Source organism: Amblyraja radiata, chromosome 15 (assembly GCF_010909765.2).
Source record: "Amblyraja radiata isolate CabotCenter1 chromosome 15, sAmbRad1.1.pri, whole genome shotgun sequence".
Lineage (NCBI taxonomy): Eukaryota > Metazoa > Chordata > Chondrichthyes > Rajiformes > Rajidae > Amblyraja > Amblyraja radiata.
In genome coordinates, this window is record NC_045970.1 from 31,778,995 (window position 1) to 31,801,656 (window position 22,662).

The 22,662-nt window shown below is 38.8% G+C and overlaps 1 protein-coding gene across 2 annotated transcripts in view; it reads right to left on the reverse strand.

The window, feature by feature from the left end:
• Positions 1-9,713: 9,713 nt before the first annotated feature.
• cacul1 (CDK2 associated cullin domain 1) overlaps positions 9,714-22,662 on the reverse strand; it is a 74,922-nt gene continuing 61,973 nt past the window's right edge. The window contains exons 8-10 of one of the 2 annotated variants that reach the window (XM_033033969.1): positions 18,864-19,002; positions 10,881-10,924; positions 9,714-9,798 (exon numbers count right to left, since the gene is read on the reverse strand). In XM_033033969.1, coding sequence (XP_032889860.1) covers positions 9,740-9,798; positions 10,881-10,924; positions 18,864-19,002 — 242 coding nt within the window. In that variant the 3' untranslated portion in view covers positions 9,714-9,739. The remainder of the gene's footprint in view (positions 9,799-10,880; positions 10,925-18,863; positions 19,003-22,662) is intronic. The other variant, XM_033033970.1, reaches the window with a different exon arrangement.

Below are 22,662 nucleotides of genomic sequence, written 5' to 3' on the forward strand. Positions count from 1 at the left end.
GGTTAGCCACATAAATAGGATGGCCAAGTTACAGTTTGCCAAGACGTATTTAAAAGAGCAACCACAGTTCTGGAAAAAGGTCTTGTGGACAGATGAGACGAAGATTAACTTATATCAGAGTGAGGGCAAGAGCAAAGTATAAAGGAGAGAAGGAACTGCCCAAGATCCAAAGCATACCACCTCATCTGTGAAACACGGTGGTGGGGGTGTTATGGCCTGGGAATGTATGACTGCTGAAGGTACTGGCTCACTTATCTTCACTGATGATACAACTGCTGATGGTAGTAGCATAATGATTTTTGAAGTGTATAGACACATTCTATCTGCTCAAGTTCAAACAAATGCCTCAAAACTCATTGGCCAGCAGTTTATTCTAGAGCAAGACAATGATCCCAAATATACTACAAAATCAACAGAGTTTTTCAAAGCTAAAAAATGGTCAATTCTTGAGTGGCCGTCAATCACCGGATCTGACCCCAATTGAGCATGTCTTTTACATGCTGAAGAGAAAACTGAAGGGGACTAGCCCCCAAAACAAGCATAAGCTAAAGATGACTGCAAAACAGGCCTGACAGAGCATCACCAGAGAAGACACCCAGCAAATGGTAATATCCATGAATCGTAGACTTCAAGCAATCACTGCATGCAAAGGATGTGCACCAGAATACTGAGCATGACTACTTTCATTTACATGACATTGCTGTGTCCCAAACATTAAGGAGGCCTGAAATGGGGGGGACAATGTATAAACATTGCTGCAATTTCTACATGGTGAAAACAAAATGTATAAAAATGGCCTTTATTAAAATCTGACAATGTGCACTTTAACCACATGTGATTTTTTTCTATTACAAATCTCAAATTGTGGAGTACAGAGGCAAATAAATAAACGATGGGTCTTTGTCCCAAACATTATGGAGGGCATTGTAGAAACAAATGCAGTTACGTATATACAACAATTACAAAAATAAATCCTGGCAAATTTGCAGCAAACTAAATAACTTTATTGGAAGAGGGGTGCACACCCAAAGTTGTGAAGATCACAAAACTGACATCCATTGTTAAATAATCAATTCTCTTTTAATAAAATAGGTGACTTTACCAAACATCATAAGTTTTAGTGCAAAAATGAATTCAATTACTGTGTAGTCAATTACTTTATATTGCCTTCCATTCTTAAAAATGTTTATTAATAAAGTGAACCACATTCATTGGATTCCATGAGTTTAATTTTTAAAGTAATTAAACCCATGCAACATTCTGCTTTACTTGCATTAGTTTTTTTTCTCCAAGCATATGTAAAAATGTTAACAGGACTACATAATCACAGCAATATCATTATTTGAAGACACACTAAGCAATCCTACTATAGTAATCAGAGTTTTACAGAAACTACTTTCAAGATTTGAGGGACTTTGAATAGAAAAAATGTGCAAAAGATCTATTTTTAACATTTTGAACAGCCTAGTTAAACCATAATAAAAGAATACCATGCCGCCGCAACTTAAGACATGTGCTATAATGCATATCCTACTTGCTTCCTATGCATGAAATGTCCCAGAAAATGTCCCAAAAAACCCTAGATTTAGAGTGGAGAGGAGTGCAAGGGTTTGAGCTTAAGCTCTTTAGACTGAGATGCAAATATACCAATTTAATTGTACTTTTAAGAGAATAGGTTACAAATGGCTTGTATTTAAAATTGAAATGTTTAATCATTTCATTCTCAGTAGATTATAGTTGAACCAAAATTGTCAATGTAATCCTTGTGTAGTCCCTCACCAAACAATTACTAAAAAAATATGATTTCCACCCATGTGGAAATGTAATTTGATTTGGTTTGAAATTTGATTTGAAATAAGTGAGGCTACCCGATTTCTCTCTCTGCCGGTTACTTTTTGAAGGACAATTTCCCACCCCACACCATTTGTTCCATTGAAGTTTTCTCTATCACATTAAAAAGTTGTATGTGAGAGACATTTTACTTGCCATTTGAGGAATCTAGATGGACAATTTAATAGGAATGATTTGACTCTGGATTAGAACATTTCATTGTGTCTCAATTCTCATACAACATCCATTTAACGCAGTCACTATGTAGCAAATCGAACATAGGCAGTAAGGCAAATTTATTATTAAATATCAATCTGGCTCTTACTAATCAACCATGCTTTGATCAGCCAATTGTGCAAAGACAAGATACTAAACCCAGCATTTTCAGATTTGCATCACACAAGATACACACATTAAGCATGGAAGATACACAATGATGTACAATGTTGTACAAGTGGTCAACTGGGGTAAATTTGATCTTATGGCTTGGTAATTGTTGGGAGAGAGAAATAATACTAAACTTGGCTCACAGCAACCAAATGGACATGCACCAATCGTCGGATTTCCTCCAACAATGTCAACTGGCTTCTCATTTAGACTGCCTTCTGGGCTACAATATTTAAAACACTTTTACATAGTCAAGAGGGCAAGTTGAGCAGAACTCCAGCATATAAAAGAGCAGATGCTCCAGGAATCAAAATCTTGATCAGCAACTACGAAGGAGTTAAGGTGAATCACTTAGAATAAAAGTGGGTGAATTATTGGCATTCAGATTTAGTCTTAGCTCAAGCACACAGCTATCCAGAGAAATGGACTTCCAACTTTGGGCTGCCCCTTATCTAGAAATCAGCAAATAAATCCAATCATTAACAATTCTAAAAGTAGAGTCAAGAGGCATACTAGAGAAAAGTGGCCGAGCTAATGGAATGCATTTTATCAGGACGCAGCACAGCTTGGTTTGGGAACAGCTCCATCCAAGACCAGCGAATTGTGGATGCAGCCCAGACCATCACACAAACAACCTCCCTTCTATTGATTACATTAATACCTCACGCTGCCTCAACAAGGCCAGCAGCATAATCAAGGACGAGTCGCACCCTGGCCACTCCCTCTTCTCCTCTCTCCCATCAGGCAAAATGTATAGAAATGTAAAAACACACACCTCCAGATTCAGGGATAGTTTCTTTCCAGCTGTTATTAGGCAATTGAGTCATCCTACCAGAGAGCAGTGCTGAACTACTATCTACCTCTTTGGTGACCCTCAGACTGTCCCTGATCAGACTTTGCTGGCTTTACCTTGCACTAAACGTTATTCCCTTATCATGTATCTATGCACTGTAAATGGCTTGATTGTAATCATGTATTGTCTTTCTGCCGACTGGATAGCAGGCAACAAAAGCTTTTCACTATACCTTGGTACACGTGGCAATAAATTAAGTTGTAAACTGTAACTGAGGCTTTAGGAATACGGCTCTGAACATACATGCACCTTTCCCTAATAGGTATCGATACAAAAATTCCAGACATTTCTAGCATAGGGGAATAATAAACCTGTGTGTTATTGAACAGTGTTGTACAACAAGTGGCAACTTCCTGCAATTTTTGGGTACACAAGGAGGCACGAATGACTCCAGATGCTGAAACCTGGAGCAAACAACAAACTTGAAGAAACTCAGCAGGTCTGGCAGCATCTGTGGAGGGAAATGTTGATGTTGCAGGTCATGACTGGACAGGAAAGAAAAAAAATCAGAGGAGAGTTAGAGATGGGGAGGAGGGGTAAGAGCTGACCATGAAATCGATGATGCAGGTGAGGAGGGGTGGAGTGGTGGATGGAGTCAGACGTGTGGGAGATAAGAGGCCTGGACATGGTTGGTTGAGGTAACCAGGGACTAAAGATGGTGGAATTTGATGAAAGAGGAATGTGGAGTATGGGACCAAATAAGGGAGGTAAGCGATTCTGATAGAAGAGAGTGAGTGTTGGGCAGATGGGATGGGTAGGGAAGAAGCTGGGTGAGAGGTGTATGGAGTTATAGGAAAGTAGGGTTGAGTGGAAGGATCCAAGTGGAGAGAGGGATAACAAGTCTTCTGAAATTAGATAATTCAATGTTCATGCCTTTGGGTTGTAGATGATCAGGATGGGATAGCTGGTTTCTCTAGTTTGCCTTTGGTCTCGGTCTGGCAGTGAAGGAGGCAGAGGACCGAGATCACTGTGGGAATGAAAATGGCTCCAGGTAGCCAAGGCAGACAGAGCGCAGGTGTGCAGCAAAGAGATCGCCTATATGTTTGGTCTCTCTCATGAAGAGGAGGCCACATCGAGAACTCCAATGCAACTAATGAGGTTGGAGGAGGTGCATGTGAATCTCAGCCGAGGTTTGGATTGAACCTGGGTCTCTGGCGCTGAGAGTCAGCAGCTCTACCAACTGTGTCAATCATTTTGTAACTAACATCTTAACTTAAACACAAGTCGTCTTATGTTGATATCATTCAGACAGAAAACAATTTACAGCAGAATTGAAATGAAGCTAGATACATTTCACTTACAGCATAGAGTTTTTTTTTAATGAGGGAAATGGTATGAGGGAAGAAATGTTTGGCCAGGATGCATGTTCCCAGTACAAACACAAACCGGAAAGCTATGCACCATTGCTTCAAATCATCCTTTCCGTTCACTGCCATAATCGTGCTTTAATGCATTTTCAATAGTTAATTATCTTAATCAGACACTTAACAAAAATAACTTGGCTTTGCACAACTATAGTTAAACGATTTGCCACATTTGAAACAACGAGCAAAAAGGTTTAAACTATTATGCAGTCAACCTGATTTTGCCTGTGTGCTATTAAATGACCAAAAATATAAACGCATTCCTTAAACATCCATTTATGATTTCAATATAAATGATGCACCAGAGATATTTTGCTTGTCATACCAGAACTTCATAAATTTGTGATGAGTGTGTCAGCTTTATAAAACTGATTAATTATCTCTAATTAAACCGCAGCTCAGTCAATCAGAATGCTTCTTTACATTGATGTTCATTTCTATTTCACATAAAGCACTACAATTTACAGTTGGAATATATACTCGAACAAAAACTTCCCATTAATTTTTTTTAAACCAAAAATGGTGAAGTAAACAAAATCATTTGTTTATAATGGCAGAATTAAAATGGGAGACGACAACCACTAGGACCAATTTCAGACGCATGCACCCCCCCACCCCACCCCCCCGCTCCCAGGGTAGAGAAGCATTGGGCAGAAGTTTATGGTGAGAGATCGGAGGTTGGTGGGTTTGTTGAAAAAGCTGTCAAAGGTTGTGGCAGAGGCTGGTACAATTACAAATGTTTTCAAAAACATTTGGGCAAGTTTATGGATACGAAAAGGTTAGAGGGATATATAAAAGCAGGCAATTGGGTTTAGTTCATTTAGGCATCTCAGTCAGTATGGATGAGTTGGGTCCAAGGATCTGTTTCCATGCTGTACAACAGAACTAATCTATGCAAAATTAGATGCCATAACTTATTTTAGTTAATTATCAAATATCTCACCAGCTAGATAACCCCTATATTAAAGTATAATAATTCAAGATGGTATGCAATAATTCCAATAGAAATACATTGGAAACTCATCTGTCGATAAAGACTACAATTTTACAACACCCTTCACAACCTCAATGTAAAGCATTTACCAGTCAATGAAGCACTTTTGTATTGCACTCAGTTTAATGCAGGAAACAGGAATTTCTGCAAAGATCCCATGAGCAATAATGTAAATAGCCAAAATCTGTTTTAATAAAGTGCTGTTGGATAAAGGCTAAATATTGGCCATGGTACTCGATGCAACTCCTCTGCTATGCTCTGATGTTATAGGATCTTTTGTCCACCTGAGAAAGCAGGTACAGACTACAGTGTAATGTCTCATCCTAGAGCCATCAAACTGCCAGACTTTAGTTGAATGTGGAACATGATACCATGAGGCCTACTCAGCTGAGGCAAATTTAAGGGCAGAAACAGTACATTATGCTGAAAGAACTGGGTTGAGTAGGTACACTTTAGAAGGTGTTTCAACACTTATATAGAACAGTTGTGTCAAATAACCTTTTCCATACTCTGAAATATCTATGTGTGACATGTGGGGAGCACAATGCCACTAGAAATTACCACTGTTTATGTTTAAAATGCACCAAAAGCCCATTCAGGACTTCAGCTTTGCAAAGGCAAGAGTGTATTCCATCAAACAGAATATCTTTAACTAGTGTCACGAGAATTCCCCATTATCAACAGTGAGCAACGAAGCTGAAAGATGGAAACTAACACATTTTTAGAAGTTATTTTCAGAAGAGCTAAAACATTGTTAGAAACTTAGAGAGTCCTGGAACAGAAGTAAAGTTCTTCAGCTGGTCTGCTATGACCACGAGATTATTCTAACTAAACCAGATGAGTTAAGACCTCATTTTAATCTGTGCATCAGAATAAGAGCTACCCATTTTTATTGAGAACTAAATGCTGGGGAAGGACCCGTGACATTTCATATCAAGGATAAACAACCTTAAACATGGTCACTCTTCCATACAGTGGCTTGCAAAAGTATTCATACCCCTTGAACTTTTCCACATTTTGTCACGTTACAACCACAAACGTAAATGTATTTTATTGGGATTTTATGTGATAGACCAACACAAAGTGGCGCATAATTGTGAAGTGGAAGGAAAATGATACATGGTTTTCAAATTTTTTTACAAATAAAAAACTGAAAAGTGTGGCGTGCAAAAGTATTCAGCCCCCTTTACTCTGACACCCCTAAATAAAATCCAGTGCAACCAATTGCCTTCAGAAGTCACCTAATTAGTAAATAGAGTCCACTTGTGTGTAATCTAATCTCAGTATAAATACAGCTGTTCTGTGAAGGCCTCAGAGGTTTGTTAGAGAACAATAGTGAACAAACAGCATCATGAAGCCCAAGGAACACACCAGACAGGTCAGGGATAAAGTTGTGGAGAAGTTTAAGGCAGGGTTAGGTTATAAAAAAAATATCCCAAGCTTTGAACATCTCACAGAGCACTGTTCAATCCATCATCCGAAAATGGAAAGAGTATGGCACAACTGCAAACCTACCAAGACATGGCCGTCCACCTAAACTGACAGGGCGGGCAAGGAGAGCATTGATCAGAGAAGCAGCCAAGAGGCCCATGGTAACTCTTGAGGAGCTGCAGAGATCCACAGCTCAGGTGGGAGAATCTGTCCACAGGACAACTATTAGTCGTGCACTCCACAAATCGGGCCTTTATGGAAGAGTGGCAAGAAGAAAGCCATTGCTGAAAAAAAGCCATAAGAAGTCCCGTTTGCAGTTTGCCACAAGCCATGTGGGGGACACAGCAAACATGTGGAGGAAGGTGCTCTGGTCAGATGAGACCAAAATTGAAGTTTTTGGCCTAAATGCAAAACGCTATGTGTGGCGGAAAACTAACACTGCACATCACCCTGAACACATCATCCCCACTGTGAAACATGGTGGTGGCAGCATCATGCTGTGGGGATGCTTTTCTTCAGCAGGGACAGGGAAGCTGGTCAGAGTTGATGGGAAGATGGATGGAGCCAAATACAGGGCAATCTTGGAAGAAAACCTGTTAGAGTCTGCAAAAGACTTGAGACTGGGGCGGAGGTTCACCTTCCAGCAGGCCAACGACCCTAAACATACAGCCAGAGCTACAATGGAATGGTTTAGATCAAAGCATATTCATGTGTTAGAATGGCCCAAAGTCCAGACCTAAATCCAATTGAGAATCTCTGGCAAGACTTGAAAATTGCTGTTCACAGATGCTCTCCATCCAATCTAACTGAGCTTGAGCTATCTTACAAAGAAGAATGGGCAAAAATTTCAGTCTCTAGATGTGCAAAGCTGGTAGAGACATGCCCCAAAAGACTTGCAGCTGTAATTGCAGCGAAAGGTGGTTCTGCAAAGTATTGAGGGGCTGAATACTTTTGCACGCCACACTTTCGAGTCTTTTATTTGTAAAAAAATCTGAAAACCATGTATCATTTTCCTTCCACTTCACAATTATGCACCACTTTGTGTTGGTCTATCACATAAAATCCCAATAAAATACATTTACGTTTGTGGTTGTAACGTGACAAAATATGGAAAAGTTCAAGGGGTATGAAAACTTTTGCAAGCCACTGTATATGAAGCATATTGGAAGGTTTCTGAGGAGCCATATTTCAGCATTTGCACCATAAATCACTACTTGTAATAGTCACTGAATATATTAAAATTAACAAGGATTGTACCCATCAGTCCTAGCATTTCCAGTTATCATTAATATTCAGAGTATAAACTAAATCCTGTCTATCAAATTTTCTTTTTGTTCTCTATTTCAATATTTCTCCTTGACAATTCAATAGGTAATATGCAAACAGGCCGATGCTCACACGAGCTATCACAGTGGTTCCACCAGCGAGCTGTGGGGAGAAAGCAGGAACAGGGTACTAATGCTGGATAATCAGCCATGATCATATTGATTTTGCCGGTGCTGGCTCGAAGGGCCGAATGGCCTACTCCTGCACCTATTTTCTATGTTTTTAAGTGTGCTATAATATCCAAAGTTAATTTTGGATTTTATTGCACAAATAGAATAACAGCTATAACCAAGTGGGCAAGAGTTGCATAATATTAGTCTAAATTTACAATCATTATTCTCATACATTTTTCCCTCAAACCATTATTTCAATCATTATCAAACCAACTTAGAAAGTCTTCCTTCAACCATGATCATTGAATGTCAAATTATTGGATCACCTTCATTTGTGTGCATTTACCCTCTGCTTTACTTTCCTCTAAATGACTTGTGCTCAACAGTGAAACAGTGGGTGAAATTGAAAACAATCTCAGCACGCACAGCAATGCTTTAACAGCCCAGGTTTAAAATAGCAAATGTGCGGGAATAAAATATTTTACATTCTGAGTGTCACTTGACCAACCCAATTCAAGGTGATGTGAGGAAATAAAAAGTATAATGGCAGAGTTTTCACATGGCCAAAATACCTTCAATGGCAACAAGTTCAAGATAATCAAACCAACCTGATGAGCTGGGATGTTAATTATTTTGCAGTGTTACATAACTGGAGTTGTGCTGCACTCAACAAGAGATTCGTTCATTGAAAACAATGTTGTTGGATTTTCCCATCAGATGGATGATGAATCCTTTTATGGCTATTTTTGAACAGACTATGTTGTTTAATCCTTGAAACAATAATTATTTTTAAGATGAACTATTTTCAGCTCACCATATGTTGGATAAGGCAGAATCTCATAATTGTGCACTCATTTCATCAAATGAAGTGCATTGGAATTAAATTTAGTTGAGATATTAACAGAACACTGGTTCAATAATTTAAAAACAATTTGGTGAGGATGTTATTAGTGTGTAAAATAATGTCAATAACAAACTCCAATCAAAATTTACCTATATGCAAACATTTAGGAGCACAAAAAAATCATATTCTGGCTGATGCCATAAAATATGGAGTACTTTCTTTATACAAAGTGTCTAGATGACAAACAGCAGTCAAAATGGTTAGTGGGAGAAAAACTGCTGGAAACTGGGTTTCTTGTGAAAAAAAGTTACATTCCATTCAGACACCAATGGCAAAATGCTGAAGCTTGCTCAAGAGGAACCAGTATACTATACAACAGGTTCAGACAGTTCACCACATTACAAGCCAGTAGAAAGTACTCTCAAGTCAGTTAGCAGCATGATCATAAAAAAAAAACCCTAAGATGGCATCCTTTTTAAGGGCAAGAGGAAAAACAGGCCCGAGCTTCAGCAGATCTCTTCACTGCATTACTTCTCTACCGTCCTTGCACCTTTGTGTTCAGTCCTTCTTTCAAACGCGATTTAAAACAGGTCTTCACTATCTGAATCCTCTTGCATTTGCACATGATGACGAAGATGATGATGATGATGACCCATCTAAAATAAAATAGGAGCAAGTACTTATTTTCTTTCCATTACATGATTACACAAGGAGGTAGAGCAGTGAAACTTTATAGTATTTGAATAGATCCAAGAAATTGCTCTGGAGGAAACCAAATTAACCCAGTAATTTGAGGTTGAAGTGGAATTCGCACACCAAGAACAAATTGTGTCCAAAATTACACCAGTTCTCAGAAATGTCTTGTCTGATAAATTTTCCACTCAGATTGCAGAATTCCAGGAACCAATTCAACCAGGCATTTTAGCAAAGTAATTTAAAAATATTAATTGATATATCTAAGAATGTTAACCTTGGGCAATTTTATTAACACCACCGAAATAGAATTGTCAGAAAATAGTATTTGCAATTTGAAATGCTCCTCCAAAGTAAAGTCTTGCCCACCAGTAATAATTCATTTAATTTTAAATGTACTAAACCATTTACTGAATAAAACCATTTACTAGATATGTAGCAGCTTCTTAAGTAAACTGAATAATATTTAGAAGATATTAAAATATCCACTTCTCAGCTCTTTAGTACCATGAGTTCACATTTTTATAAAACCCATCATTACAAGTAATCCATATTGACCAAATTTGTGGGCAGTCTGTTTCTAGCACAATGCCCTGTAAAAGATTGCAGATCATTCATTTGCACTGCACATAGTTGTGGGCCTCTGCCTCACTGCGTCAGAGGCCCAGATTTGATCCTGACCATGTGTTGCTGTGCGGATTTTGTACGTTCTCTCTGTGACCGTGTGGGTTTTCTCTGGGTGCTCTGGTTTCCACTCACATCCAAAAGAAGTGGTTTTGTAGGTTAATTGGCCTCTATAAATTACCTCTAGTGTGTAGGATGAAATGGTGGGATAACATGGAACGAGTGTGTAGGTGATCAATGGTCGGCGTAGACTCGGTGGCCCCGTTTCCGCACTGTATCTCCAAACTGAAAATTTGTAATCTTTAGCAGCGATTGAAAAATAACGCAACCTGGTGAAAGTTCCTAGCATAATTTACATCTTATAGTTTACATTACAACATTGAAAAAAAGTCAAATCACATTCAAGATTTAGGGTACTCACTGAATATCAGCTCCTCTCCTGCTCTTTTTCGTGACTGGTCCCCTCTAATAAAATAAGTAGAGAACAAACATCAAAAATCTCCCTGTATTTGGGATCAGATCAGCTAATTCTTGTATTAATAAAAAGTAATTGCCAGTTTTGCATAAAAGTACTTTCATGAACTTTCAGCGTTGAGAAATTTGACAGCTATTTCTTTTTGAAAGCAAAGACTTTCGAATCAAATGATAATTTTCTCTTCAGTCACTTAACCAAGTCTCATCACCAAGCTCCAAAACCTAGGCCTCCAAACATCACTTTGCAATTGGATTCTTTACTTCTCTATCAACAGACCTCAAAAAGTGCGGATCAATAATAGCAGCTTCTCCTCACTGATCATCAACAAAGGTGCACCTTAAGGCTGCATGCTTATTCCCACTTTGGCAATTCCAATACACAGGAACGCCAGAGGTTGAAGAGAGTGTGTATTCGGCTCAATCCATCAGCATTGAGAGCATCTACACAAGGGGTTTTCTCAGATAGATCTGAGTCAGATAAACAAAGGAATACCAGAAACACTTCCATACGGTTTAAGTGGGAGCTAGGATGCCTCCAATCCCAAAACAGTTTCAATGATTTGATTTTGGAAGTGACAATTTTGGGTAGCAAAGTTTCAGCAGCAAATCTCAATACAAAGCCATACCAGAACACTGCAAATGTAAAACAATCTTTCTAAAATAAATCGCTGGCGAAATAGATAAGCTATCACTTGGGATTAAAGAATAATCAATTAATTAAATAGTTTAATGTTCTCATCAAACTCAATCCTCTGAGCAAAAAGGAAATGGCCACATGTAGGCCTGTAGCTTCTTGGAATCAAATAGTTCAACCATCGATATAGGCTGTAAGCAATTTCAAAGCATGGGGATAAAAGGCTAGCGAGAGTTGTGCATTCAGCTCAATCCATCAGCATAGTGAATATCTACGCAAGGCGCTTCCTCACTCAGATGAATCTCCAAGAATAAACTTGAGGAATTGGTGCAAAACAAACTGCTGGAAGAACTTCAACAGATTAAACAGCATCTGTGGGGGCGAGGGGTGGTCAACATTTTGGGTCAAGACCCTGTGATCAGGACTGAATGGTCTCAATGCAGGCCCTGAATGCAGGGCATCAACCAGAAACATCAACCATCCCTTTCTTTCATTTTGGTGCATGGCCCAGAGTTCTTCCAGCAGTTTTCAAGTTTTCTAAATGTCTGTTATTAAAGCATTCAAAACGGATTTAAAAAAATGTTATAACTGATAAACCACTAAAATAATTTAAAACATTGTACGGATCACTGTGTAAAAATGGATAAATAACTACAGTTTCATTTGGAACCCTCAGCATTTACCAACAAAATGCTGTTTGAGTATCAAAGTTGGGATGTTATGTTAAGAGTTGTATAAGACGTTCGCGAATCCACATTAGGAGTATTGTGTTCAATTTGTCACCCTGCTATAGGAAAGATGTTAAACTAGAAAGCGTGCAGAGAAGATTAACGAGGATATTACCAGGACCTCAGAGCCTAAGTTATAGGGAGAGGTTGGCCAGGCTAAGACTTTATTCCTTGGAGTGCAGGTGGATGAGGGGTGATCTTATGGAGATGTACAAGATCATGAGGGGAACAGATAGAGTTAATACACAGACCCTTTTATCCAGAGTAGGGGAATCATAGCTTTATGATCTTGTATTTAATGATCAAATATTTAATAGGAACTGCAGGGCAACTTTTCCCACACTGAAGGAGGTGGGTATATGGAACAACCTGCCAGTGGTGATAGTCAAGAGAGGTACTATAACATTTAAAATACTTTTAGGAAGGAACATGTACAGTGCCTCCCACAATGTTTGCAACAAAGACCCATCATTTATTTATTTGCTTCTGTACTCCTCAATTTGAGATTTGTAATAGAAAAAATCACGTGGTTAAAGTGACATTATCAGATTTTAATAAAGGCCATTTTTATACATTTTGGTTGCACCATGTAGAAATGACAGCAGTGTTTATACAAGGTCCTCCCCCCATTTCAGGCCACCATAATGTTTGGGTCTCAGCAATGTCATGTAAATGAAAGTAGTCATGTTTAGTATTTTGTTGCATATCCTTTGCATGCAATTACTGCTTAAAATCTGCGATTCATGGACATCAGTTACTGGGTGTCTTCTCTGGTCATGCTCTGCCAGGTCTGTATTGCAGCAATGTTTAGTTTATGCTTGTTTTAGGGGCTAGTCCCCTTCAGTTTTCTCTTCAGCATATAAAGGTTATGCTCAATTGGGTTCAGATCAGGTGATTGACTCCCCTCATTGACTTGGCCACTCAAGACGAGGTGGTATGCTTTGGATCCTGGGCAGTTCCTTCTCTCCTCCATACTTTGCTCTTGCCATCACTCTGGTGTGTTAATCTTCGTCTCATCTGTCCACAAGACCCTTTTCCAGAACTGTGGTTGCTCTTTTAAATACTTCTTGGCAAACTGTAACCTGGCCATCCTATTTTTGCAGCTAACCAGTGGTTTGCATCTTGCAGTGTAGCCTCTGTATTTCTGTTCATGAAGTCTTCTGCAGACAGCACTCATTGACAAAATCCACACCTGACTCCTGAAGAGTGTTTCTGATCTGTCGAACACCTGTTTGTGGGTTTGCCTTTATTATAAAGGGAATTCTTCTGTCATCAGTTGTGGAGGTCTTCCTTGGCCTGCCAGTATCTTTGCGATCAGTAAGCTCACCAGTGCTCTTTCTTCTTAATGATGTTCCAAACAGTTGATTTTGGTAAGCCTAAGGTTTGGCTGATGTCTCTAACACAGTTTTATTCGTGTTTCTCAGTCTCACAATGGCTTTTGACTCACTGGCACAACTTTGGTCCTCATGTTGATAAACAGCAATAAAATTTTCCATAGGTTATGAAAAGACTGGAGGAAAGACTAGGTGCTGAGAGCTCTCTTATACCTGCATTAACGAGGCATTTAAACGCACCTGAGCAATTACAAACACCTGTGAAGCCATGTGTCCCAAACATTATGGAAATAAATAAATTATGGATCTTTGTCCCAAGCATTATGGACGGCACTGTATAGGAAAAGTTTAGAGAGATATGTGCCAAATGCAGGCAGATGGGACTAGTGTAGATGGGCACGTCAGTCGGCATAGGCAAATTGGGTCGAAGAGCCTGTTTCCATGCTATACAACTATAAGACTCTACATTCTTGATCACCACAGTCCATTGGGAATGCAGAAGGGTTGGATTAAGTCTTTTCACTCTTCATTTATACAGCATTCTACATTCTTTCCCAAGTCTTTATTTTCTATTACTGTTTTTCTATTGATCATTCACCTTAAATGATTTTCCACACTGTCTTGCTGCTTTACCTCTCATCACTGCACATACCTTCAAAATTCAATTGTACTGGAACTTATGAACATTGCAGGCATCAGGATCTGAACTCTTGAGTAGATTCAAATATAGGTTGGGATTCAGAGCCATTAGCAGGCAGACAAATGAGGGGATACCAGGAACACTTCCTTATGGCTTAAGTGAGAGCAAGGAAGCCTCCAATCCCAAAATATTTTCATTGATTTGATCTTGGAAGTGACAATTTTGGGTGGCAAACTTCCAGCAACAGGTCTCAACACAAAGCCAGATCAGAGCACTGCAAATGTAAAACATTTTTTCTGTTATAAATCACTGGTAGAAACAGATAGGCTATCATTGGGGATTAAAGAATACCCAGTGAATTATTGCACTAGAAAGGTGACCGAAAACATATCATCTGCTTCTATGAAAGAGCCAATCAAAGCCTAAACTAAATGTGGTTAGGTACTCCGTTTCCAAAGACCTATGCTTTGGAATGTGCACCATACATTTCTTGGCCTCTGTAGATCTCCCCTTCCAAGGCACTCCCATCAAACCTGCTTTTTTGTGCCAGTTTATAGAACCATGCCCTTGCAAACTGCAAGGTCAAATTCACCCCTGAAGCTCAGAGACTTGTTTTGCAATAATAAAGATGCTCTAGTCACAGATATCTCAATACCAAAAAATTACTAAACTAAGTTTGATGATACTTAGTTTAATAATCCAAGATGGTACAACCTAGCCTTCTTCCCGACTCTAGAATTACTTAAATGAATGGAAGAATAGAGGGAAACAATGGAAAATTTGCTATTTAAATTCTAATGGAACCTAAATAATGGACTTTAAAAGAAACAGAAAGTGCAGTAAATATTCAGGAGAGGTCTGTGAGATGGCTTTGTCAGTCCTAATCTACTGAATATTTCTAGCATGTTGTTATATTTTGTTTGTCATGTACATCAATGATCTGGATGATGGTGTGGTAAATTGGATTAGTAAGTATGCAGATGATACTAAGATAGGTGGGGGTTGTGGATAATGAAGTAGATTTTCAAAGTCTACAGAGAGGTTTATGCCGGTTGGAAAAGTGGGCTGAAAGATGGCAGATGGAGTTTAATGCTGATAAGTGTGAGGTGCTACATCTTGGCAGGACAAATCAAAATAGGACGTACATGGTAAATGGTAGGGAATTGAAGAATGCAGGTGAACAGAGGGATCTGGGAATAACTGTGCACAGTTCCCTGAAGGTGGAATCTCATGTAGATAGGGTGGTAAAGAAAGCTTTTGGTGTGCTGGCCTTTATAAATCAGAGCATTGAGTATAGAAGTTGGGATGTAATGTTAAAATTGTACAAGGCATTGGTGAGGCCAATTCTGGAGTATGGTGTACAATTTTGGTCGCCTAATTATAGGAAGGATGTAAACAAAATAGAGAGAGTACAGAGGAGATTTACTAGAATGTTGCCTAGGTTTCAACAACTAAGTTACAGAGAAAGGTTGAATAAGTTAGGTCTTTATTCTCTGGAGCGCAGAAGGTTAAGGGGGGACTTGATAGAGGTCTTTAAAATGATGAGAGGGATAGACAGAGTTGACGTGGATAAGCTTTTCCCACTGAGAGTAGGGAAGATTCAAACAAGGGGACATGACTTGAGAATTAAGGGACAGAAGTTTAGGGGTAACATGAGGGGGAACTTCTTTACTCAGAGAGTGGTGGCTGTGTGGAATGGGCTTCCAGTGAAGGTGGTGGAGGCAGGTTCGTTTTTATCATTTAAAAATAAATTGGATAGTTATATGGACGGGAAAGGAATGGAGGGTTATGGTCTGAGCGCAGGTATATGGGACTAGGGGAGAATACGTGTTCGGCACGGACTAGAAGGGTCGAGATGACCTGTTTCCGTGCTGTAATTGTTATATGGTTATATGGTTATATTATATGGTTATATTTTGGATTTCCAGCACATGGAGGGTTTTACTTACAACTTGAGACTTTGTGCAGCTGCTACTGAAAGATATCGCCATTAAGCAGCAACAGGTCATCAGTCTCAAAGTAACAGCTAGTGGAATGAGTGAATTGATAGATTGTTTTAAGCAAGAATGTGATCAAGAGCAACTTCACTGATCTTTCAGACCAAAAATTTGATCTGCAAGTAACAATATTATTGGTACCATCACAGGTATTGCTGCTGACTTGGTTTTAAAATTCCAAACAAATGGAGACCTTGAAAATTCAAGGTAGATTGGAAATCTCAGTTTTTGACAAAGATGGCCACAATCTAGAAACCCTCTGGTCAGAGACATTATGGCCAGCAATTCAGATGTCGTGGAAAAGTAAAAAAAATTTGGGTGTTAAGTAACTTAAAACACAGAAGCCCAAGCTGAAAATATCAAATGATTTATTTAGCATTGGTGTGCACAGAGATATTTCATTTATTCATTTGTTTTCTTTCCCCTCACAAATACTACAAAAGGCAAGACAATATAGTAACAATGGTCAACGGCGGACGAGAGAAAAATATAACAAGCAAAGAAATTCTGAGCGATGCAAAGTGAAATGAGCCTCAAAGTTAGGTTTCAGTTAAAATAGATGAAGAATTTAGTCCTCACCATAAACCTAACACTAAATATATCCTGTTCCACTAAATATATTCACTAAATATATCCTCTTGTGCTTGTCATACAACACTTGCATCTCATGACATATTTTCCAATGCATCAAAAATAAACCATAGATCTTGTATAAAATGATGGAATCCTGATGTGTCTTTTAATTGTTTCAAAATGACATATGCCTCACTCTCCGAATTCTCCATCACTTAAGTCAAAGCTGCAGCTTTGAATTATAAAAATGGTCTGATAATGTTGGTGACTTTTAAATCAGCAATTTCTAATTGAAAAATATATTCACTTGAATACTTTACACCCCAGCAATGGAAGGAACCTAAAATGTAGTGTATTTCATTATCTGTATTGGCATTAAGATTTATGGCCTTGAATGCTGTAATGGGTGCTTGTGGTTTGTGGCCAAACATCCTTTTGCTGTAAGCCTATTGCTACAAATTTTAGGCGGACAAGTGCTAATTGAACTGCGCTGCATTATTCCCTTCAATGGTTCAGCAGAGCATTAAGAAAAATCTGCCTTTCACAACTGCCCTTTCAGAGTCCGGAAGGTTGAGTGATCAGAAGGGGGTTGGGGTTGGCCTGCAGGAGGCAAGGGTATACAACTGATACATTCTGAAATTCAGCTGTGATGATGCACACAGGGGGAGGAGGGGGGGGGGGGGGTGGGGGGAGGAGAAGAGGGAGCAGATGGGAGAGCATGGTGTTGATAGTCTGCACAAAAGGAGGTAAATACAAGTCGCAACCTAGTTGGGTACCAGTCCAGCACCATAGTAAACATGGCTATCCTGAGAGTGATCAAGAATGGTTCTTCCCAAATCACCATGGACTAATTTCTGCTGCAATGCTCCCTATGGAGTTTTATACAGGACATCAGTTGGCTATACATTACTGAGATTGTGCCAGAGGATCGATTAGATTTTATACTGGGATTTTCCAGAGTGAGACAAAACAACCCAGGAAAAGTTATTGCCAAAACACTCCAAAGTGCATTTTCAATTATGTACCATAATTGTACCATGCATTTGCACTCAGAGGCAAACTAAATTAGCATTTTAAATGAATATGAAACTATATTTCATATATTATATTGGGGCGGCACAGTGGCACAGCGGATGAGTTGCTGCTTTACTGCGCCAGAGACCCAGGTTCAATCCTGACCATGGGTGCTGCCTGTATGGAGTTTGTATGTTCTCCCTGTGACCGAGTGGGTTGCCTCCCGGTGCTCCAGTTTCTTCCCACATTCTAAAGACGTGCAGATTTGTAGGTTAATTGGCCTCTGTAAAATTGCCCCTAATGTGTAGAATAGAAAAAGTGTATGGGTGATTGTTAGTTGGTGCAGACTCGGTGCGCCAAAGAGCCTGTTTCTATGCTGTATCTCAAAATTAAACATTAACTATTCAGTCACTGCTGTAAGGAACATTGTTAGTGGAAGGATCATTGAAAAAGTGAAAAAAGGAGACAAGGTTTGTGACAAATGTCTGGACAGTAAATTCTGCAATGTCATTTCAACAAAAACTATTTGTTTTTGTTTGTATGGTCAGTGTCTCAGACATTAGTCATTTCCTGTAAACTTATTTTCAAAGAATCATCAGGTTGATCAATATTACTCAGAAATAAATGACCTTTAATATTTCATTTCAAAGATGAGTAATACTGTATATTTCAATTGGACAGTGAAGTAAACAATGGCGATTGAATAGCAATTATGAATTTATCTAATAATGCCAGTACACAGACAACAGAAGCAACTTACCATTTCACTCATTGCTGTAAATTTGAACCAGAATTTTTAAAGAATAAAATTGCATTAAATGACGGGTGGAGTGGTGGGTAAAGAGAGATCAACAGTTTTTAGCTCAGCATCACCCATTTTTTTGCATTCCTATTTGCTGGATCACAGAGATCGGCACAGTGAGAAAATCTATGCCCAATGCCTGATTTAACAGACAGAGCATATAAATACAGGGCTGTGAAAGATTCAAAAACTGATGTCCTAATGTTACCTGGCAAAGCCATTCTGTATTAATTCTTGCTGGAGTTTTTGGTCTTCAGCGGCATATTCTGACAGCTTGGATTCCATTGCAGGGGGAAGGATATTTGGGATAAATTTAGAAAAGAGACTTGGTGCCAGCTGTGCCCAATCTAGAAACAATACACATAGAATGAACAAGATTATTAAACAGCAGTTTTGTCAGTATTTTTAAATGCTTATAGATGTGACGATATAAAATCAGCATTAAACAAATTTAAATTGGAGACAAGAGTCTTGAATTTGAGACAAGTTGCAAATTGCCTTCAATAATATTCACGTATCCACGTCTGTCAACACCTTATCTAATTCAATGATTAGAAATATAGAATGCAAGCGAAGAAAAAAAACATGCTTCAATTACTGAAATATATTTTATACGGGCTCCCTAATAGGTCAACACTGCAGAAACAGTCGTAACAAAATGCAAGATTTAATTTCCAAATTAGAATCCAATAGAGCAAGAAAATACAGTGATTGAATACTAATTAACCAAGAGGTTCAGAATCTTGAACAGCATCTGGGAAAAGCTGATTAATACTACGAGCATTGCTACCATGAAAAGTTATTGCCTTTGTCCTTATTACTTATGATATCCTTTTTATTATTATCAGCAAGAGCAAACAAGCATAAAGGGCAAAAATGCCTCCTGTACTGTCACCAAGTATCCATACTCACTTAATCTGTGAACATGATTACCCATCAGATACAAAAACATGAATTTAGTGTGGTCTCTTTGTTATAACTGCAATAAGCATACTTTACCCACACTATTTCAGAACATCCAATCATTTTGAAAGAGAAAATATTTAAATTATGGGAATACATAAATTGACCAAAAACAAATGCAAAGTTGAAATGCAATCACAGTTATCTGCCTGCTATAACACAGTAAAGGGCTTGTCCCACTTTGCGATTTTTTTCACCGAAAAATATGCGGCGCGATGACGTCTTACGCGCGGCGTTTTTTCAAATGTCACAACATTTTTTTTTGACGCCGCTGGATTTTGAAATGTTCTTTTAGCAGTTTCATTTTGTGCCTCCTCATTTTTCCTGTGAAACTCACAATTTACCCTTGGCACATAGAAAGGAATTAAATAGTGTTTTACTCTGCATCTGTTAAAAGTTATGCAATATCTAACGAGGGCAAAGAATATATAGAAAATGTGGCGAATGATTAACAAAAAGCCTTCCTCAAAAAACTATGGAATAAATTACACAATTATTTGATGGGACATGGCAGAGATTCATGAACTCTGACTGCAGCCAGCTGAGCAAATACCTGAAGACCATATTTGGAACACGTTTCCAGTGGGTGTCAACAATTATTTGCAGTAATTCAAATTGCATGAAACTTATTTAAAACTATGCATTTCATAAGCAGTAAACAGCAAACATTTTGAATGCAATTTTACATTGTCTTAAGAATACAATTTCCAAACGTAAATAGGTTTTAGATTAACCACTGGAACAAAAAACGTGTTGGGAAATGTCTGTAGTTTTATACCAAACACCTACCCCATAAATATCTCGTTAAAGACTGCGTTATTAAGTATTATTATTTAAAACCACTTAAATATTCTTTAAAATGATTAATTGGTTTCATTTTAGAAGACAATTTCTAAAGTCTTATTCATTAACATTCATCAACTAATTGCTCTTCAAGATTTGAGGAAGTTTCACTTGGATCCAGTCACCCAGAGTTGCCAGATCGTTAAGGTTAACCGATCGGCATAGTTTAATTTTATTTGACAGTATAATTCCACTAGTTTTATGACAAGGTGGCAAACACTAATAAAAATGGCTAAGATCTGTAATCCTGCACTCTTGCCATCCCAAAGTTCACTCAGGGTAGAAGTGATCAGGCTTCAGTTCCAAAACACTGCCCTTCTGTTGCCTGATAACATGATGCACATTCCATATGAACCAGCAATAAATCAGATGAGCTCACTAATTAAGTCCATTCCACAACACTGATGATATAGCTGTGGGAAACCAGTTCGCCCAATAATAAAATGGAAAATGAACAGAAGTGAACTAAGCATTTAATTGTTGTCCAAATAAAACATCAGGTTGTCAGGCTTCCAGATGAGGCATGTTCAGGAAACTCAGAGGAAGAATCAGAAATGCAATGTTGTGGCGGCACCCAGTGGTTAGGCCACTTGCTGTGCGAACCCTCGGCAGTCGGGAGAAGGGTCACGTGACTGGGCAATGGCGGGAAGGAGTTGTCTCGGGGTATAGGGGTGTGCCCTAGTATATAATGAACCCCGGGTCAACCTTCCCGCTCTCTTCCTCTCTCTTCGCATGAGTGTCCTGCCACCTCAGCAGGAGCTCAGCTTCAGCCCATGAGGCAACAACTTCGCAGCAGCAACAATTACTTTTGTGTTGGAGGATTAAATGTGCATGTATATCTAACCTCTAATGCCTGAATGTAGAAACTGTTTATTCACGAAGTTTGGTGCCTCTACAATGTAGCACTATGTTTCCAATAAATACTTAAAACTAGTGTAAGCATATCACTTTTTTTCAAAACGGGTCTTAAATTCAAGCACAATTATAGATGATGATTGTGCAACAGGAAAGTAAATGGCCAGATGAGTAGTTTGGAAGCTATTTTTCTGCTGTGTTAATTATGTTGAACATTCGGTTTATTTTATGATGTCACTAAAAGCTGCCAAAATGGAGCCTTGAAAATTTCCATCCCTTACAACCCAACAACCTTCACTTCTAACTAATTAAATATAGCCACCAATAACTTCCGAACTGTTGCAGTGATACATAGGTATTATTTTGTTGGGAAGTACATTCCGTCCAGTTGTCTCGCACCACAGTGATCTAGGAATGATGAACAAATAGCGGTGAACAAGTTGAAAATCCAACTTAGTTTCTTACCAAAGTTCACTTCACTGCTCTGCAAGAAATACTCTTCACCACAGAATATCAAGAAGTGGATTGATACGTGAAGTTGGTTCATATACTGGAAAGAAAAGGTCCCAAAGATACCTCTTTGATTGGTAGGTTTGTGCTTCAGAACTGATTCTTAGGCCAAACTGTTCAAGTTTAACCAAAACACTTGTGGCCCATTAACATGTGTGGCCAAAAATATGAAGAATTGTGGAATATGTCACTTCTAATTCTGAAAGCTTTACAGGTATATTGTTTAGTACTGTTTATATGAATCTTTTTTTTTTTCGAGGTTTATCAAGTGAAATGTTAATGTTATGCTGACAATGTTTGTCTTGGGTCAGAGGTCAAATATGACTGGTCACGTTTGTGACCTCACACGGAAGCATTTTTTTCATAACTCAGTTTTATCTTACAAACTCTATGAATTTTAAAAAGCTAGAATGTTCATATCTTTAGCAGACGTGCATTATAGTTCTGTAGGTAGGAAAATAGCAATGAATAAGATTAATCTCTTACAATAATTTTTTAATGTATTACTTTATCTGATGCCATCTGGTCACATGTGCGACAATTTGATTCACTTTCCAAAGAATAGCCCTTGTCCTTTCCCAAAGCACATAATTATCCAGGGCATGTCCTTGTGCCACACCGATGCAGCCCTCCCCTACCCCCTTCCCTCCCCCTCCCCTCCTCTCAGCCCCCCTCTCTCTCTCCCTCCTCCCTCCTCACCGACCCTCCCTCTCCTCCTCTCCCTCTCTGTCTCTTGCCCCTTCTCTGTCTCTCCCCCTTCTCTCTCTGCCCTCACTCTCTACCCCCACCCTCTCTAGACGCGCCTGTGAGTTGGGGGCTATGCGTCAGTGGATAGG